A 21,875-nucleotide genomic window follows, 5' to 3' on the forward strand; every position below is an offset into this window, starting at 1 on the left:
GATTATATCTCAGGGATACCTTCTGGATTTCAAATCCTCTCCTCCACAAGGGAGGTTCCATCTTTCGAGGTTATCGACAAACCTAGTAAAGAGAGAGGCATTTCTACAATGTGTACAAGACCTCTTAATCATGGGGGTGATCCACTCAGTTCCGCGATCGGAACAGGGACAAGGATTTTACTCAAATCTATTTGTGGTTCCCAAAAAAGAGGGAACCTTCAGACCAATCTTGGACTTAAAGATCTTAAACAAATTCCTAAGGGTACCATCGTTCAAGATGGAAACCATTCGAACCATCCTACCCATGATCCAAGAGGGTCAATATATGACCACGGTGGACTTAAAGGATGCTTACCTTCATATACCGATTCACAAAGATCATTATCGGTACCTGAGGTTTGCCTTTCTAGACAGGCATTACCAGTTTGTGGCTCTTCCCTTCGGGTTAGCCATGGCCCCGAGAATTTTTACAAAGGTTCTGGGCTCACTTCTGGCGGTACTAAGACCACGAGGCATAGCGGTGGCTCCGTACCTAGACGACATTCTGATACAAGCGTCAAGTTTTCAGAATGCAAAGTCTCATACAGAGATAGTTCTAGCATTTCTGAGGTCGCATGGGTGGAAAGTGAACGTGGAAAAGAGTTCTCTGTTACCACTCACACGGGTTCCTTTTCTAGGGACTCTTATAGATTCTGTAGAGATGAAGATTTACCTGACGGAGTCCAGGTTATCAAAGATTCTCAATGCTTGCCGTGTCCTTCATTCCATTCCAAGCCCATCGGTAGCTCAGTGCATGGAGGTAATCGGCTTAATGGTAGCGGCAATGGACATAGTGCCATTTGCGTGCCTGCATCTCAGACCGCTGCAACTATGCATGCTCAGTCAATGGAACGGGGATTACTCAGATCTGTCCCCTTTGCTAAATCTGGACCAGGAGACCAGAGATTCTCTTCTCTGGTGGTTGTCACCGGTTCATCTGTCCAAAGGAATGACCTTTCGCAGGCCAGATTGGACGATTGTAACAACGGATGCCAGCCTTCTAGGCTGGGGAGCAGTCTGGATTTTCCTGAAGGCTCAGGGATCGTGGACTCAGGAGGAGAAACTCCTCCCAATAAACATTATAGAATTAAGAGCAATATTCAATGCTCTTCTGGCTTGGCCTCAGTTAGCAAAGCTGAGGTTCATCAGATTTCAGTCGGACAATATCACGACTGTGGCTTACATCAATCATCAAGGGGGAACCAGGAGTTCCCTAGCGATGTTGGAAGTCTCGAAGATAATTCACTGGGCTGAGTCTCACCCCAGGCGTAGAGAACTGGGAGGCGGATTTCCTAAGTCGCCAGACTTTTCATCCGGGAGAGTGGGAACTTCACCCGGAGGTATTTGCTCAACTGATTCGTCGTTGGGGCAAACCGGATCTGGATCTCATAGCATCTCGGCAGAACGCGAAGCTTCCTTGTTACGGATCCAGGTCCAGGGACCCGGGAGCGGTGCTGGTAGATGCAATAGCAGCCCCTTGGGTTTTCAACATAGCTTATGTGTTTCCACCTTTTCCGTTGCTACCTCGGCTGATTGCCAGGATCAAACAGGAGAGGGCATCAGTAATTCTGATAGCGCCTGCGTGGCCACGCAGGACCTGGTATGCAGACCTAGTGGACATGTCGTCCTGTTCACCATGGTCTCTTCCTCTGAGGCAGGACCTTCTAATTCAGGGTCCTTTCAACCATCCAAACCTAATTTCTCTGAGGCTGACTGCCTGGAAATTGAACGCTTGATTCTATCAAAGCGTGGGTTTTCGGATTTGGTTATTGATACATTAATACAGGCTCGGAAACCTGTGACAAGAAAAATTTACCATAAGATATGGCGTAAATATTTATATTGGTGCGAATCCAAGAGTTACTAATGGAGTAAGGTTAGGATTCCTAGGATATTAGCTTTTCTACAAGAGGGTTTAGAAAAGGGTTTATCCGCTAGTTCGCTAAAGGGACAGATTTCAGCTCTGTCTATTCTTTTACACAAACGTCTGGCGGAGCATCCAGACGTCCAGGCCTTTTGTCAGGCTTTGGCTAGAATTAAGCCTGTGTTTAAAGCTGTTGCTCCTCCGTGGAGCTTAAACTTGGTTCTTAAAGTTCTTCAGGGTGTTCTGTTTGAACCCCTTCATTCCATTGATATTAAGCTTTTATCTTGGAAAGTTTTGTTTTTGATGGCTATTTCCTCGGCTCGAAGAGTATCTGAGTTATCTGCCTTACATTGTGATTCTCCTTATCTGATCTTTCATTCAGATAAGGTAGTTCTGCGTACTAAACCTGGGTTTTTACCTAAGGTTGTTTCTAACAGGAATATCAATCAAGAGATTGTTGTTCCATCATTATGTCCTAATCCTTCTTCAAAGAAGGAACGTCTTTTGCATAATCTAGACGTGGTCCGTGCTCTGAAGTTCTACTTACAGGCAACTAAAGATTTTAGACAAACTTCTTCTCTGTTTGTCGTTTACTCTGGACAGAGGAGAGGTCAAAAGGCTTCGGCTACCTCTCTCTCTTTTTGGCTTCATAGCATAATACGTTTAGCCTATGAGACTGCTGGACAGCAGCCTCCTGAAAGAATTACAGCTCATTCCACTAGAGCTGTGGCTTCCACCTGGGACTTTAAGAATGAGGCCTCTGTTGAACAGATTTGCAAGGCTGCAACTTGGTCTTCACTTCATACTTTTTCCAAATTTTACAAATTTGACACTTTCGCTTCTTCGGAGGCTGGTTTTGGGAGAAAGGTTCTACAGGCAGTGGTTCCTTCTGTTTAATGTTCCTGCCTTGTCCCTCCCATCATCTGTGTACTTAGCTTTGGTATTGGTATCCCATAAGTAATGGATGACCCGTGGACTGAACACACTTAACAAGAGAAAACATAATTTATGCTTACCTGATAAATTTATTTCTCTTGTAGTGTGTTCAGTCCACGGCCAGCCCTGTCTTTTTTTAAGGCAGGTTCTAAATTTTAAAATTATAACTCCAGTCACCACTGCACCTTATAGTTTCTCCTTTCTCGTCTGGTTTTGGTCGAATGACTGAATATGACATGTGAGGGGAGGAGCTATATAGCAGCTCTGCTTGGGTGATCCTCTTGCAACTTCCTGTTGGGAAGGAGAATATATCCCATAAGTAATGGATGACCCGTGGACTGAACACACTACAAGAGAAATAAATTTATCAGGTAAGCATAAATTATGTTTTTTTACAAAATTATACCTCGTTGTAAGCTAATACTTATCTGTCTTATGACAGATAATACATATTATCAGCTCATTGTACCTCCATATTGTAAAAAAGACCCAAATATATATTGTGACTGAAGGTCACATTACAACACCCCAAATCTACAAATGTGTTATTTTACTGTGAATCTGTATGCCAAACCGCTTTCAATGAGGGAAGTGGCTATACTAGATAAAGAATATTATTTTTATAACTTGAAGGGGAATATTAGAAGACTTATCAAGCTTTTCTTCCCTTTTGTGTTCTGTTTTTTTGTAGAAGAGATGGCTACATATTTGCGGTATGTAAGAAGACTAGATTTTTTTGAGAAGCCTGACTATGACTACTTAAGAAAACTTTTTACAGATTTGTTTGATCGGAAGGGATATATGTTCGATTACGAATATGACTGGATTGGAAAACAACTGGTAAGCAGTTACATTTATTTCAAATGTAGTGTTTAATGTAACATATGTACCATTTCATATTTTATGGAATTATAATGGACTATGGAGAAATTGATTAAAGGAACATTAAAGTTACATTTCATGTATAAGAATAATATAAACACTTAATTGCTACAAAATTACTTACAAAATAAATGTTTTTAAAGTGTTTACTACATTCCTTGCATTTTGAATTTAATATCTCTTTGGTGCTCTCTTTTCTGTTCTATGGTTTTTCAGACAAATTTTTTGTTTTTGTTGTTGTTTTCTTTCATAACATGGTGAGATTCCATGAGAAAATGGCCTACATTCCAGAGCTTTGCTCCAACCAATACTCTCAGCAATCCCCTACTGTATTCAGTTAATTATATAAAAAAAAATTGCCTCCATAAAAGGTGAACTCCTTTGATTTTTAACTTCATAGAGGAGGGTTCTATAATGAGTCTGATACCCATTATAGTCCTTTATATTGCCTCATGGACAAAGGACAGTAGTTCAGCTGGAAATTAAACAACACCCACTGGAGAGACATCTTTCACTTTAAGAACAGGGTGACTGGCACTTTTGCTCTTTTCATTGAGGTTTAACTAGAAATCATAGGGGACAACTTCTACAGTAGTTCACTATAGCTGTTGAAATAACTTTCCTTAATGCACAAAGTGCTGCTCTAACTGTTCTGGTTAGAAGAGCCTCATGGATCAAGTTATGGTTTCCTGATATAGTATCTAAAAGCAGATTACTTTTGATACTATATCAAGAAAAGATATTGTTTGGACCTGGTCTCAATGCTGCAGTCACAAGAGGTAATGGAGCTTTCCTTCCACAACACAACAAAGCTAAGGTCAGGGTCAAGTCCGCTGGATGATTTCACTCTTTTTGTAACTCCAACGTGCAAAATTCATCCTCTTCAGTGTATCTCAAAGTCAGACCTCCAAATCCTTGTTGAAACCTGGTTCGAACCAGAACAAAAATCCTGTTCATTCTCCATGAAGGTGAGGCCCCCAATCTAGACTCTGTTCTGGTGGGGGGCACACTGAACTTTTTTTCTGGAGACTTGAGGAAAATAACTGTTCCAGATCATTGGGTACTGAACACAATTTCTCAGAGGTAACGAATAGCCTTTGAAGGCTAGAGCTTTCTTGGTATGTGTAACAGACCTAGAAGCCATAGGAGTGATTACTCTGGTCTGCTTAACCCCTTAACGACTGAGGACGTGCAGGGTACGTCCTCAGAAAAAAGGCAGTTAATGCCTGAGAACGTACCCTGCACGTCCTCAGTGTGGAAAGCAGCTGGAAGCGATCCTGCTCGCTTCCAGCTGCTTTCCGGTTATTGCAGTGATGCCTCGATATGGAGGCATCCTGCAATAACCTTTCACGGCCATCCGATGCAGAGAGAGCCACTCTGTGGCCCTCTCTGCACCGGACATCGATGGCCGGTATCGTTGGTGGGTGGGAGCCGGTATGGGAGGTGGGTGGCGGCCATCGATGGCCCTGGTCATGTGGAGGGGGGCGGGATCGTGGGCGGGGGAGTCCGGGGGGCGCGCGGGGGCGTGCGCACGTGCCCGGGGGGGGGGGGGGCGGGCGCGTGCACGGGGAGGGAGCGGGTGGGAACCGCTACACTACGGAAAAAATGTGTCCCCAAAACACAAAGTGGGACAAATAAAAAAGCCCTTGTGTGATTTAGGTGGTGGGGGGGTGGGGGGCGATTGAGCTACACTACAGAAATTAAAAAAAAATAATAATAAACAGTTGATTGTTCAAAATGGGTACTGGCAGACAGCTGCCAGTACCCAAGATGGCCCCCAATAAGGCTGAGAGGGAGGCGTAGAGAGCTGTTTTGGGGGGGATCAGGGAGGTTGGGGGTTAAGGGGGGGATCCTAAACACAGCATATGTAAATATGCTTTTTTTTTTTTTTTTCTTTAAAAAAAAAAACTTTTATTTTAGTACTGGCAGACTTTCTGCCAGTACTTAAGATGGCGGGGACAATTGTGGGGTGGGGGAGAGAAGGGAGCTGTTTGGGAGGGATCAGGGGGTGGGATGTGTCAGGTGGGAGGCTGATCTCTACACTAAAGCTAAAATTAACCCTGCAAGCTCCCTACAAACTACCTAATTAACCCCTTCACTGCTAGCCATAATACACGTGTGATGCGCAGCAGCATTTAGCGACTTTCTAATTACCATAAAGCAACGCCAAAGTCATATATGTCTGCTATTTCTGAACAAAGGGCATCCCAGAGAAGCATTTACAACCATTTGTGCCATAATTGCACAAGCTGTTTGTAAATAATTTCAGTGAGAAACCTAAAATTGTGAAAAAATTAACATTTTTTTTTACTTTGATCGCATTTGGCGGTGAAATGGTGGCATGAAATATACCAAAATGGGCCTAGATCAATACTTGGGGTTGTCTACTACACTACACTAAAGCTAAAATTAACCCTAGAAGCTCCCTACATGCTCCCTAATTAACCCCTTCAATGCTGGGCATAATACACGTATTGTGCGCAGTGGCATTTAGCAGCCTTCTAATTACCAAAAAGCAAAGCCAAAGCCATATATGTCTGCTATTTCTGAACAAAGGGGATCCCAGAGAAGCATTTACAACCATTTATGCCATAATTGCACAAGTTGTTTGTAAATAATTTCAGTGAGAAACCTAAAGTTTGTGAAAAAATTTGTGAAAAAGTGAACAATTTTTTTTATTTGATCGCATTTGGCGGTGAAATAGTGGCATGAAATATACCAAAATGGGCCTAGATCAATACTTTGGGATGTCTTCTAAAAAAAAATATATACATGTCAATAGATATTCAGGGATTCCTGAAAGATATTAGTGTCCCAATGTAACTAGCGCTAATTTTGAAAAAAAGTGGTTTGGAAATAGCAAAGTGCTACTTGTATTTATGGCCCTATAACTTGCAAAAAAAGCAAAGAAGATGTAAACATTGGGTATTTCTAAACTCAGGACAAAATTTAGAAACTATTTAGCATGGGTGTTTATTGGTGGTTGTAGATGTGTAACAGATTTTGGGGGTCAAAGTTAGAAAAAGTGTGTTTTTTTCCATTTTTCCTTCATATTTTATAATGTTTTTTATAGTAAATTATAAGATATGATGAAAATAATGGTATCTTTTGAAAGTCCATTTAATGGCGAGAAAAACGGTATATAATATGTGTGGGTACAGTAAATGAGTAAGAGGAAAATTACAGCTAAACACAAACACCGCAAAAATGTAAAAATAGCCTTGGTCCCAAACGGACAGAAAATGGAAAAGTGCTGCGGTCATTAAGGGGTTAAAGAAACAGGATCAGGGATTCTTTTCAAATGTTTTTATTGTTCCAACGAAAGAAGGTACTTTTATAAATGTGGTTTTTTTTTATAAGTTCCAACCTTCAAAATTAGCGACTATTTGCATTATATTCCCATTTAGTACAGGATGGTCTATATATATATATGTGTGTATGTGTATATATATATATATATATATATATATATATATATATATATATATATATATATATATCATAGCCTTAAAGATGCCTATTTGCATTTCACTATTTACAGGAGTCATAAAAAAAATTCCTCAGATTTGCCACCATGACAGGAATATGCTCTCCTCCAGTCTTTCAGGTTGCTGTTGGATGAATTTATTCCACTAGTGGAGCAACATTTCAAGCAGCTCTGCTTTGTTTGGTGGCTTGTAACCATCCATCTTCCTCTTGATCACATTCCAGAGGTTTTCATTTGGGTTCAGGAGATTGGGCTGGCCATGATAGGGTTTTGATCTGGTGGTCCTCCATTCACACCTTGATTGACCTGGCTATGTGGTATGGAGCATTGTCTTGATGGGAGAAAAAAAACAATCGTCAGAGTTAAGGAACATTGTCAGTGCAGAATGAAGCAAGTTTTCTTCCAGGATAACCTTATATGTGGCTTGATTCATGCATACTTCACAAAGATAAAGCCACCCAATTCCATGTCCTCTTTTTCTGAGTTCAATTTTCAGCTTTGCCCATCACCTGATCTAGACGGAGACCTGGAGAGGCCTTCAATCCACAGTGTCTCGCACCCATTATGAAATTAGGTGAAGATCTGGGGGTACTTTAGCAAGGCAGGCAGATTTAACTTTGTGAGGGACACATGAACACATAACATGGTTATCACTGAAGAAAACATGCTTCCTTCTGCTCTGACCATGTTCCCCAACTCTAAGAACACTGCTCCATGCCACACAGCCAGGTAATTCCATGTGTGTATGGAGAACCACCAGATCAAGACCCTATCATTGCCAGCCCAATGTCAAGACATGAACCAATCTGAAAAAGCCATCAAACAAAGCCGAGCTGCCTGAATTTTTGGGCCAGGAGTGGCATAAAAGTCACCCAACAGCAATGTAAAAGACTGGTGGAGAGAATGCATGCCAAGACACATGAAAGTTGTGACTGATTTTTTTTTTTTTTTCTCCAGAGGTGTGTGTATGTATGTGTATTTATTTATATAAAACCATACCATTTACTGTTTGTTTTATGATCAATGGAATATTTTGATTGTTCTATAACTAACCTTTTAATTAAATGTATTCTGATTCTCACATCTCACACATTAGGTATATTTTCTTTTCCTTTTGTTTTTAATATTAGCCTACGCCAGTTGGTTCCATTCACGCAGACCCAGCTCTTTCATCAAACAGAGAAGCACATCAACATAGAGATAAGATTCAACAAGCCAAAAATCAGGTAACAATGCTTAATATTAATGCAGACATTCACAGTGATCTCACCATTGTAAATTCTACTTCTCTATCCTATTATTAAATGTATGATTGCAAGTTAAAATTTTAAATTGTTAGATCATAAAACACTCTAGCCTGGTGACCAATGGATGTTTTTGTGTTTCGGCAGCAGCTAACTTCTGAGACAGTTTTCATATATTTTTTTTGTAGTTTTCTTGTATTTTTCATTTTTGTCTGACATCTGAGTGATTTCCTGCAGGATTCTTTTTGTGCTTTAGCTTTACATCATCTATTCATTACAATGTGATTGTATGTACTTTTTTTATTCTTGTGTCCGAGGTAGTATTTAATTTATACTAAATGTCTGTCTTTAGGAGTCCTGGGAGGCCAAGAGACTTGGCTCCTTAAATTATGGTTCTGGCTTCTCACATTTTAAATATTTCTACATGTAACTTTAAATAAAAATATTTTCTGTCTCCTAAAGAAATGTGTGGTTAGTTATTCAGTATTCTGGATGGCTCTTTTTGTTACAAATCAATTTGTCAACTATTAGGATTAATTTAGTATTGGTGTTTAAATGTTTAACACAAGCAATAAAAAAAAAATATTTTCAGTTTTCATAAATGTAAAAAAAATAAATAGGTATCTGGCTGGGTATATAATGTTGAGCCAGTTAGAATAGTTACATCCTCCTTGTTCCTTATATATGCACCCTTCTACAAGCCTCTTCCTTGTTTCTGTTTATTTGGGATTTGAGCATGGTGCAGTGAAATACCTTTGCTTCAATAGGAATTTTCTCACTCAGAGGCCAGTGAGAATATCCAAGGAACGGTTTACTTGGAGTAGGTAAACGGTTTGCAGAATCTCTTGTGCTTCAGGTGCATTCTTGGCAACTTCCATATTAAAGTGGTTTTATTGATAATTAATGTTTCAATCTTAGCAGCAGTTTCTATATATATATATATATATATATATATATATATATATATATATTACTTAAGTACATGCTATTGTGTTTGCTGTTCTATAGATTATGTCCTTTGGAGCACACCTCTTAAATTACAGCTTTGAAAGCTTCTTTAGTAGGTCTAGTAGTCATAGTGGAGCACATTACAGGGTTATGTTCTGAAATGTGCAGTATGCACTTCTAGGGGCTGTGGTAAACAACAATTTATTTTATCAGATGGTCAGAGTCCACAAGTCCTCACATTTGGGAATTTCCCTCCTTACTACTAGGACCTCAGTGTCCTGAAAGCTTTTGTTATTTTCTTACAAAAATATATTATTATTATTTTAAATACACTGGCTAACAGGGTACTGCCCTTTTCCCCCTTTTATAGAAGAGAACTTTCCTGGAGTATATCAGTCTGATCCCATCCATAAGGACAGTCCAGCCCCAAAATACCAGGTAATTCTCTTGTGAACATACGATTTTTACATCTAACCCCAGACGTACATTTCAAATGTCACAGCGGTGGCAATCATCAGGGAGGAACTTGCAGTTCTTCAGCATTGAGGGAAGTGTTCTGAATCTTCAGCTGTGCAAAAGCAATCATTGCATGAATTCCGCTATCCACATTCAGTGTGTGAATAATTTGGAGGCAGACTTTCTCAGTCGCCAGTCTCATGACCCAGGGGAAGGGTTTCTGAATGAGGAAGTTTTCAACCTAATTGTGAAATGTGGAGTCTGCCAGAGATATTTCTTATGGCCTCTCGCTTGAATCACAAACTGCCTCAATTTTGTGCCAGGTCTTTGGACCCTCAGACAAATTTGACAGATGCCCTAGTGGTTCCCTATCCTAATTTCTTTTTGTTCTGTTACTATCCAAAGTGATAGCCAAAATCAAGCAGTAACAAGCCTCAGCAATTCATATTGCTCTGGCCTGGCCTCGAAGGATTTGGTTTGCGCATCTTAATCAGATATCCTTGTTGCCCGTATTGGAGGCTTCCTCTAAGAAGGGACCTTCTCTCTAAAGGTCCTTTCTTTTATAAAAATTTCAAAACTGTGAATTTGACGGCATGGTAATTGAGTGCTTAGCTCTGTATCAGAGAGGTTTTTCTGACAAGGTTATTGATACCTTGATTCATACTAGGAAACCTCTTATCAAACGTATTTATCATAAGGTCTGGAAAACCTTTTTTTGCGTGCTGTTTTCACAAAGGTTATCACTGGAATTCTTTCAGAATTCCTAGAGTTTGTGTTCACAGGAGGGTCTGGATAAGGGTTTGTCAGCTTGTGCTCTGAAGGGTTAGATTTAATCACTTTCTGTTTTGTTTCATAAGAAAATTACTAAAATTCTAGATTTTCAGGCCTTTGTTCCGACTTTAATCATAATTAATGGAGATGCAAAAATATTATGCACTGGTAGTATTGGTAGGCAATTGGATATATTATCGGTGCTAAGGTCCTAAAACATAACATTGAATATATTGTAAAAGAGAGGAAAAGGGACCTTTTAATCCTTTAACACTTTTTATTTAATAGTTTTAAGAGCTATATCCTAAGAGTATATGTACATGATTTAAATTCACACATTCAAAGAAATAATTAATAAATAAATGTAAAAAAAAAAAGATACAAAAATACCCCAGTAACATACCGTTCGTGTATGTGCCTTTAGATTGAGTTCAGCGCATTCTTTATAGTGATAGATGTGTATATGTTTGGCTCAATCTGATCTTACGCAACTTGTTCACAGATGCTCCGATCTTCCTGTTGGTAATCACAGCATGGTCAAGGTTGTTCCGGATTTATCTGTAGACAGGCTTCTTGTTGCAATGTTTATATTCATCTCACTACATATCATACAGCTTTACTCAGTACCTGCTGTCTATCACCAGCGACTGAACCACGCTGGGTGGCGGGATCTCCACGTGGTCGGTAGACAGATCACTCTGCCAATCCAAGCTGGCGAGATTCTGGACCAGCGCAACTACCTGGCTAGTCGCAACCTGGGCAAAGGTTTTGAGTAGATATGTGTCATGAGGGTTGTTCCAATGTTTTAGGAATATAACAAACCGCAAAGGAATATGCAGCCAACCTGAATTGCTCCACTGGCGGGGTAGATTGTAGCAAAACAAACAACAATTGTTTCACATTGTACTAAGGCTTCATCAGGCCTTGTTTAGTACACTTAGTCTGTTATATTTTTATAGAGAGCACCTTGTGTCCCTCCTTCCCTGAAACAACGCAGGTGCATTTTTGTTTCTATACTCAACCAGTTAATACTGGCTGTATTTCGTTTCTGCAAAAATAATAACGATAAATATAATACACTGTACATATAATAAATAAAATACACTAACACATTTTAACCATGGTTTCTTAACAGTGTTACATGTAACTTATTAATCAACGTAACAATATATTCAGTTTTAGACTTAGATAGATGTAATACATTTTCCTATCTCTAAAATTGTGTTTATAGGAAAGAAAAAAGAGAGACCGCAATTAACATTGGTGCTTGGTTCTGTTACATAATCCACATAGTAATTCAGTTAGCTGACTCATAAATCTCTGTAACAGGACAGGGTTGGGATTATAAAAATGGGCTATATAGTAGCTTTTCATTTAGACCATTAGGGCTGGTGGTGGCAAGGTTAAAAATCCTTCTGGATTCATGTTATAACCACCTCTAATCCCCGTCCTGACTTTCTCAGTTCCTATAAATCTGAAGGATTGTGTTGAGGAATTATGATGTGACATAAAATGTAGCGCTATGCTAAATGTCTCTTCCTCATTTTGAATATCTAGTAGTCCTTTTTTTTTTTCTTCATTAGAGGGGGCAGCTATATCGCACTAGATATATAGCACCCTCTGATCTACATGTTATTTTTGAACATATTTTGTACACTCTCCCCTCTTCTGAGAAAAAGTATTTTGCCCTCTCAATATGGTTGCAGGCTTTTCATGGTTTACATGGGTAACACCCTGTTTCATTTTGCTTCCTTTACAGCCAATTTTCAGAGGGCATTGGGCGTTCAAAAAACCTATGTTCTAGGTTGTCCCTTATATTTGTGACACGCCTAGCTGTTATGTGGAGATATCTTCCAATAACATATGTCAAGTCCTTATCAGTTATTAGCATTGACCAATGCTTTTTGAGTATACTTTGTAATTCATGCCAACCCTCATTATATTGTGTTAAGTGAATGGTTTGGTTATCCCTTTTAGTTGTTACTACTTCCATTTGAGATAGCTTTTTTACTCTTTGGAACCAATTTCAAATTGCTCTGTTGGAATAGTCCCATTTTTTTTTAAATCTTTTGGTCATGGAATTTGATTCTTTCAGTATATCTAACTCTTTTGCATGATTCCTCCTTGGGAAACTGGTATTCCCTTTAACAGTGAATGTGGATGATGGCTTGATGAGAATTAAATCAGTTATTTGTTTCTGAGCGTTCATCTTTCTTATCCTTCATTTTTCATACTAGCTATTCTTTCCTTCTTGAGGTAGTATCTACAGATACTATTAATTTTGATCTTCTGGTTTCTTTTTTTTTTTTTTGTCCAGCCCCTTAAACTCTATGGAGCATCTTCTTCACAATTTGAATGTTGTGAGAGCTCTTCTATTATGTGGAGGCCACAAAAGAGATCAGACTTTCTTTTTCTCTTTTTGTTAATATTTCTGGGCCTCGCAAGTATCAGAAAGCTGCGGCTGTTACTTTAGCTGCCTGGCTTAAAGGGACATGAAACCCAAAATGTTTCTTTCATTATTCCAATAAAGCATGCAATTTTAAAAAACTTTTTAATTTACTTCTATTATCAAATTTTCTTTCTTTTGGTATATTATGTTAAAAAGCAAACACGTAAGCTCAGGAGTGTGCACGTGTTCAGAGCCCTATATGGCAGCAGTTTTCCATGAATGTTGTCTATTTCTCTTGTAAGGTGTATCCAGCCCACGGATTCATCCTTTACTTGTGGGATATTCTCCTTCCTAACAGGAAGTGGCAAAGAGAGCACACAGCAGAGCTGTCCATATAGCTGCCCCTCTAGCTCCACCCCCCAGTCATTCTCTTTGCCGGCTCTAAGCAATAGGGTCCCTCTCGGGAGGGTAAAGTGAATGTGGTGTTAGAATTGTAGTTTTTATTTTCTACAAGCAAAAGTTTATTTTAAATGGTACCGGTTTGTACTATTTACTCTCTAGCAGAAAAGAGATGAAGATTTCTGTAGAGAGGATGATGATTTTAGCATGTTGTAACTAAAATCCACTGCTGTTCCCACACAGGACTGAGGAGTACCAGAAAACTTCAGTTGGGGGGAACGGTTTGCAGATTAGACTGCAATAAGGTATGTTCAGTCATTTATTTCTAGACAAGACTGTGATAATGCTAGAAGAGACTGACAAGATCCCCATGAGGGAAGGGTAAGCTTTATTCAGAGACTAAGTATGGAATTACAAGCTTATATAACAGGGTTAATTTATGCTGGTTGACACTATTTTATAGCAAGTTGACACTTTTTTTATGACAAACGATTTTACTAATACATAATCGTTTCTTCTGTTAAGTGTGATCAGTCCACGGGTCATCATTACTTCTGGGATATTACTCCTCCCCAACAGGAAGTGCAAGAGGATTCACCCAGCAGAGCTGCATATAGCTCCTCCCCTCTACGTCATTCCTAGTCATTCTCTTGCACCCAACGACTAGATAGGATGTGTGAGAGGACTATGGTGATTATACTTAGTTTTATATCTTCAATCAAAAGTTTGTTATTTTAAAATAGCACCGGAGTGTGTTATTACCTCTCTGGCAGAGTTTGAAGAAGAATCTACCAGAGTTTTTGCTATGATTTTAGCCGGAGTAGTTAAGATCATATTGCTGTTTCTCGGCCATCTGAGGAGAGGTAAACTTCAGATCAGGGGACAGCGGGCAGATGAATCTGCATAGAGGTATGTAGCAGCTTTTATTTTCTGACAATGGAATTGATGAGAAAATCCTGCCATACCGATATAATGTCATGTATGTATACTTTACACTTCAGTATTCTGGGGAATGGTACTTCACTAGAATTACACTGTAAGAATTACATAAAGCTGTTTAATAACTAGAAATTATGTTTAACGTTTTTGCTGGAATGTAAAATTGTTTTCATTTGCTGAGGTACTGAGTGAATAAATGTTTGGGCACTATTTTTCCACTTGGCAGTTGCTTAATCTTTTTTCTGACAGTTTCTGTTCTCTCTCACTGCTGTGTGTGAGGGGGAGGGGCCGTTTTTTGGCGCTTTTGCTACGCATCAAATATTTCAGTCAGCAGCTCATTGTATTTCCTGCATGATCCGGTTCATCTCTACAGAGCTCAGGGGTCTTCAAAACTTATTTTGAGGGAGGTAATTTCTCTCAGCAGAGCTGTGAGAATTATAGTTGACTGACATAAAAAACGTTTATTCTGTAATTTGTTTCCTGCTTTCAGAATTTGTTACCTTTGCTAAAGTTGTGTTGTTTACACTATAACTGTTTTCAATTTATTAATTTTCAACTGTCATAGATCTTCTGTGCTTCTTAAAGGCACAGTACGTTTTTAATATTATTCTAATTGAATTGTATTCCAAGTTGCAAGTTTATTTGCTAGTGTGTTAAACATGTCTGATTCAGAGGATGATACCTGTGTCATTTGTTGCAATGCCAAAGTGGAGCCCAATAGAAATTTATGTACTAACTGTATTGATGCTACTTTAAATAAAAGTCAATCTGTACAAATTGAACAAATTTCACCAAACAACGAGGGGAGAGTTATGCCGACTAACTCGCCTCACGTGTCAGTACCTGCATCTCCCGATCGGGAGGTGCGTGATATTGTAGCGCCGAGTACATCTGGGCGGCCATTACAAATCACATTACAGGATATGGCTACTTTTATGACTGAGGTTTTGGCTAAATTACCAGAACTAAGAGGTAAGCGTGATCACTCTGGGGTGAGAACAGAGTGCGCTGATAATATTAGGGCCATGTCAGACACTGCGTCACAGGTGGCAGAACATGAGGACGGAGAACTTCATTCTGTGGGTGACGGTTCTGATCCAAACAGACTGGATTCAGATATTTCAAATTTTAAATTTAAACTGGAAAACCTCCGTGTATTACTAGGGGAGGTGTTAGCGGCTCTGAATGATTGTAACACAGTTGCAATACCAGAGAAAATGTGTAGGTTGGATAAATATTTTGCGGTACCGGCGAGTACTGAGGTTTTTCCTATACCTAAGAGACTTACTGAAATTGTTACTAAGGAGTGGGATAGACCCGGTGTGCCGTTCTCACCCCCTCCGATATTTAGAAAAATGTTTCCAATAGACGCCACCACACGGGACTTATGGCAAACGGTCCCTAAGGTGGAGGGAGCAGTTTCTACTTTAGCTAAGCGTACCACTATCCCGGTGGAGGATAGCTGTGCTTTTTCAGATCCAATGGATAAAAAATTAGAGGGTTACCTTAAGAAAATGTTTGTTCAACAAGGTTTTATATTGCAACCCCTTGCATGCATTGCGCCGATCACGGCTGCAGCGGCATTCTGGATTGAGTCTCTGGAAGAGAACATTAGTTCAGCTACTCTGGACGACATTACGGACAGGCTTAGAGTCCTTAAACTAGCTAATTCATTCATTTCGGAGGCCGTAGTACATCTTACTAAACTTACGGCGAAGAATTCAGGATTCGCCATTCAGGCACGCAGGGCGCTGTGGCTAAAATCCTGGTCAGCTGATGTTACTTCTAAGTCTAAATTGCTTAATATACCTTTCAAAGGGCAGACCTTTTTCGGGCCCGGGTTGAAAGAGATTATCGCTGACATTACAGGAGGTAAAGGCCATGCCCTGCCTCAGGACAAAGCCAAAGCTAAGGCTAGACAGTCTAATTTTCGTTCCTTTCGTAAGACAGGAAGGAGCTGTTGCTCGCTACAGATAAGGCTGGAAACCTAACCAGTCCTGGAACAAGGGCAAGCAGACCAGGAAACCTGCTGCTGCCCCTAAAACAGCATGAATTGAGGGCCCCCGATCCGGGATCGGATCTAGTGGGGGGCAGACTTTCTCTCTTCGCCCAGGCTTGGGCAAGAGATGTCCAGGATCCCTGGGCGCTAGAGATAATATCTCAGGGATACCTTCTGGACTTCAAATACTCTCCTCCAAGAGAGAGATTTCATCTGTCAAGGTTGTCAACAATCCAGACAAAGAAAGAGGCGTTTCTACGCTGCGTACAAGAGCTCTTGTTAATGGGAGTAATCCATCCTGTTCCACGATCGGAACAGGGACAGGGGTTTTACTCAAATCTGTTTGTGGTTCCCAAAAAAGAGGGAACTTTCAGACCAATCCTGGATTTAAAGATCCTAAACAAATTCCTAAGAGTTCCATCGTTCAAGATGGAGACTATTCGGACAATTTTACCTATGATCCAAGAGGGTCAGTACATGACCACTGTAGATTTAAAAGATGCCTACCTTCACATACTGATTCACAAAGATCATTACCGGTACCTAAGGTTTGCCTTCCTAGACAGGCATTACCAGTTTGTGGCTCTTCCATTCGGATTGGCTACAGCTCCAAGAATCTTCACAAAGGTTCTGGGTGCTCTTCTGGCGGTACTAAGACCGCGGGGAATCTCGGTAGCTCCATACCTAGACGACATTCTGATTCAAGCTTCAAGCTTTCAAACTGCCAAGTCTCATACAGAGTTAGTACTGGCATTTCTAAGGTCACATGGATGGAAGGTGAACGAAAAGAAAAGTTCACTCGTTCCACTCACAAGAGTTCCCTTCCTGGGGACTCTTATAGATTCTGTAGAAATGAAGATTTACCTGACAGAGGACAGGCTAACAAGACTTCAAAGTGCTTGCCGCACCCTTCATTCCATTCAACACCCGTCAGTGGCTCAATGCATGGAGGTAATCGGCTTAATGGTAGCGGCAATGGACATAGTACCCTTTGCACGCTTACACCTCAGACCACTGCAACTGTGCATGCTAAGTCAGTGGAATGGGGATTACTCAGACTTATCCCCTTCTCTGAATCTGGATCAAGAGACCAGAAATTCTCTTCTATGGTGGCTTTCTCGGCCACATCTGTCCAGGGGGATGCCATTCAGCAGACCAGACTGGACAATTGTAACAACAGACGCCAGCCTTCTAGGTTGGGGTGCCGTCTGGAATTCTCTGAAGGCTCAGGGACAATGGAGTCAGGAGGAGAGTCTCCTGCCAATAAACATTCTGGAATTGAGAGCAGTTCTCAATGCCCTCCTGGCTTGGCCCCAGTTGACAACTCGGGGGTTCATCAGGTGTCAGTCGGACAACATCACGACTGTAGCTTACATCAACCATCAGGGAGGGACAAGAAGCTCCCTAGCTATGATGGAAGTATCAAAGATAATTCGCTGGGCAGAGTCTCACTCTTGCCACCTGTCAGCAATCCACATCCCGGGAGTGGAGAACTGGGAGGCGGATTTCTTAAGTCGTCAGACTTTTCATCCGGGGGAGTGGGAACTCCATCCGGAGGTCTTTGCCCAAATACTTCGACGTTGGGGCAAACCAGAGATAGATCTCATGGCGTCTCGACAGAACGCCAAGCTTCCTCGTTACGGGTCCAGATCCAGGGATCCAGGAGCAGTCCTGATAGATGCCCTGACAGCACCTTGGGACTTCAGGATGGCTTACGTGTTTCCACCCTTCCCGATGCTTCCTCGATTGATTGCCAGAATCAAACAAGAGAGAGCATCAGTGATTCTAATAGCTCCTGCGTGGCCACGCAGGACTTGGTATGCAGACCTGGTGGACATGTCATCCTGTCCACCTTGGTCTCTACCTCTGAAACAGGACCTTCTGATACAGGGTCCCTTCAAACATCAAAATCTAACTTCTCTGAAGCTGACTGCTTGGAAATTGAACGCTTGATTTTATCAAGACGTGGGTTTTCCGAGTCAGTTATTGATACCTTAATACAGGCTAGGAAGCCTGTTACCAGAAAGATTTACCATAAGATATGGCGTAAATACCTATATTGGTGTGAATCCAAAGGTTACTCTTGGAGTAAGGTTAGGATTCCTAGGATATTGTCTTTTCTACAAGAAGGTTTAGAAAAGGGTTTATCTGCTAGTTCTTTAAAGGGACAGATCTCAGCTCTGTCCATTCTGTTACACAAACGTCTGTCAGAAGTTCCTGACGTCCAGGCTTTTTGTCAGGCTTTGGCCAGGATTAAGCCTGTGTTTAAAACTGTTGCTCCACCATGGAGTTTAAACCTTGTTCTTAATGTTTTACAGGGCGTTCCGTTTGAACCCCTTCATTCCATTGATATAAAGTTGTTATCTTGGAAAGTTCTATTTTTAATGGCTATTTCCTTGGCTCGAAGAGTCTCTGAATTATCAGCCTTACATTGTGATTCTCCTTATTTGATTTTTCATTCGGATAAGGTAGTTCTGCGTACTAAACCTGGGTTCTTACCTAAGGTAGTTACTAACAGGAATATCAATCAAGAGATTGTTGTTCCTTCCTTGTGCCCAAATCCTTCTTCGAAGAAGGAACGTCTACTGCACAACCTGGATGTAGTCCGTGCTCTAAAATTTTACTTACAGGCAACTAAGGAATTTCGACAAACGTCTTCTCTGTTTGTCGTTTACTCTGGGCAGAGGAGAGGTCAAAAGGCTTCTGCTACCTCTCTTTCTTTTTGGCTTCGTAGCATAATTCGTTTAGCTTATGAGACTGCTGGACAGCAGCCTCCTGAAAGAATTACAGCTCATTCTACTAGAGCTGTGGCTTCCACTTGGGCCTTCAAGAATGAGGCCTCTGTTGAGCAGATTTGCAAGGCTGCAACTTGGTCTTCGCTTCATACTTTTTCCAAATTTTACAAATTTGACACTTTTGCTTCATCGGAGGCTATTTTTGGGAGAAAGGTTCTTCAGGCAGTGGTTCCTTCTGTATAAAGAGCCTGCCTATCCCTCCCGTCATCCGTGTACTTTTGCTTTGGTATTGGTATCCCAGAAGTAATGATGACCCGTGGACTGATCACACTTAACAGAAGAAAACATAATTTATGCTTACCTGATAAATTCCTTTCTTCTGTGGTGTGATCAGTCCACGGCCCGCCCTGTTTTTAAGGCAGGTAAATATTTTTTAATTTATACTCCAGTCACCACTTCACCCTTGGCTTTTCCTTTCTCGTTGGTCCTTGGTCGAATGACTGGGAGTGACGTAGAGGGGAGGAGCTATATGCAGCTCTGCTGGGTGAATCCTCTTGCACTTCCTGTTGGGGAGGAGTAATATCCCAGAAGTAATGATGACCCGTGGACTGATCACACCACAGAAGAAAGGAATTTATCAGGTAAGCATAAATTATGTTTTTTTGAGACACTTTGAAGGCCCCTTTGGGTCTTTTTCAGGGGATTATTACCCACATGGCTAATATCACTCTTGGGAGTGTTTCTTTAGGCCTCACAGCACCGGAGTAAGGTGGGAGGGGCCTAATTTTGCGCCTCAGATGCGCAGTTAGTTTGACTAGATCTTCAGGCTGTGTACACATGGAGGCTCCTGCTACTGTTTGAGGACCCATTAGAAGCTTTTTCCCCATAAATCTGACTCCTAAGGGAAGGTAGGGCCACAGCAGAGCTGTGGCAAGGTGCTAAAGTGTTTTCACCGGTCTGTTAACTTATTAGTGATCCGGTTTGGGCATTAAGGGGTTAATCGCTTTAATTGCTAGATGTGCAATCTTACCAATGCTTTAGGTACATACTGTGAAAATATCAAGAAGTTTGGTGCATTTTTCACTGTTTTGGAAAATTGTGTGCCTTTTTTTATTTCTTAAAGGCACAGTAACGTTTTTTTGCAAAGTGTGTTTTTGCTTAATTAAACTGATTTCTAAGCCTGTTTGTCTTTCTACTAGTCAGTTAAACATGTCTGAGTCCAAGGAAAATCCTTGTTCAATGTGTTTAGAAGCCATGGTGGAACCCCCTCTCAGAATGTGTCCCACTTGTACTGATATGTCTATACACTTTACAGATCATATTGTTGCACTTAATAATGTCGCCCAAGATGATTCTCAGACTGAAGGTAGACTCGGTAGAAATGAAAATATTTCTGACGGAGGTCAGAAAGTCAAAACTCTCAACTACTTGCTGAGTCCTTCTCTCCATTCCTCGGCCTTCTGTCGCTCAGTGCATGGAGACAATCGGACTAATGGTAGCGGCAATGGACATAGTCCCTTTTGCCCGAATACACCTCAGGCCACTGCAATTATGCATGCTCAAACAGTGGAATGGGGATTATGCAGATTTGTCTCAAATACAGTTGGACCAGGAGAGCAGAGATTCTCTTCTCTGGTGGTTGTCGCAGGGAATGTGTTTCCGCAGACCAGAGTGGATCATCGTAACGACCGACGCCAGCCTGTTGGGCTGGGGTGCAGTCTGGGACTCCCTGAAAGCTCAGGGCTTATGGTCTCGGGAAGAAGCTTTCCTCCCGATAAGCATTCTGGAACTGAGGGCGATATTCAACGCTCTTCAGGCATGGCCTCAGCCAGCTGCGGCCAAATTTATCAGATTTCAGTCGGACAACATCACGACTGTAGCTTACATCAACCATCAAGGGAGGACAAGGAGTTCCCTAGCAATGATGGAAGTAACCAAAATAATCAGGTGGGCGGAGGACCACTCTTGCCACCTCTCAGCAATTCACATCCCAAGAGTAGACAACTGGGAGGCGGATTTTCTAAGTCGTCAGACTTTTCACCCGGGGGAGTGGGAACTCCACCCGGAGGTGTTTGCCCTACTGACCCAGCGATGGGGCACTCCGGAGTTGGATCTGATGACGTTCCGTCAGAACTCCAAACTTCCTCTCTACGGGTCCAGGTCCCGGGATCCCCAGGAAGTGCTAATAGATGCTCTAGCAGCGCCTTGGTCCTTCAATCTGGCCTATGTTTTCCCACTGTTTCCTCTCCTCCCTCGTCACCAGAATCAAACAGGAGAAGGCTTCGGTGATTATGATAGTGGCCACGCAGGACTTGGTATGCAAACCTGGTGGACATGTCATCTGTCCCACTTTGGACTTTGCCAGTGAGGCAGGACCTTCTAATACAAGGTCCTTCAAGCATCCAAATCTAATTTCTCTGCTTCTGACTGCTTGGAGATTGAACGCTTAATTATATCAAAGCGTGGTTTCTCTGAGTCGGTTATAGATACTCTGATTCAGGCTAGAAAGCCTGTCACCAGGAAAATCTACCATAAGATATGGCGAAAATATCTTTGTTGGTGTGAATCCAAGGGTTACTCATGGAGTAAGATTAGGATTCCTCGGATATTGTCCTTTCTCCAAGAAGGATTAGAGAAAGGATTGTCAGCTAGTTCTTTAAAAGGACAGATATCTTCTTTGTCTATCCTTTTACACAAACGTCCAGCAGAAGTACCAGACGTTCAAGCGTTTACTCAGGCTTTAGTTAGAATCAAGCCTATTTATAGACCTGTGGCTCCGCCTTGGAG

The 21,875-nt window shown here is 41.2% G+C and overlaps 1 protein-coding gene across 3 annotated transcripts in view; it reads left to right on the forward strand.

Moving 5' to 3' along the window:
- The window catches only part of CSNK1G3 (casein kinase 1 gamma 3), a 659,666-nt gene that overhangs the window by 516,170 nt on the left and 121,621 nt on the right, over nt 1-21,875 (forward strand). For all 3 annotated transcript variants that reach the window (XM_053701616.1, XM_053701614.1, XM_053701615.1), the window contains exons 9-10: nt 3,531-3,679; nt 8,339-8,434. In XM_053701616.1, the coding sequence (XP_053557591.1) occupies nt 3,531-3,679; nt 8,339-8,434 (245 nt within the window). The remainder of the gene's footprint in view (nt 1-3,530; nt 3,680-8,338; nt 8,435-21,875) is intronic.

The sequence above is a fragment of the Bombina bombina genome, chromosome 2, assembly GCF_027579735.1.
Source record: "Bombina bombina isolate aBomBom1 chromosome 2, aBomBom1.pri, whole genome shotgun sequence".
In the NCBI taxonomy this organism is placed as follows: Eukaryota; Metazoa; Chordata; class Amphibia; order Anura; family Bombinatoridae; genus Bombina; species Bombina bombina.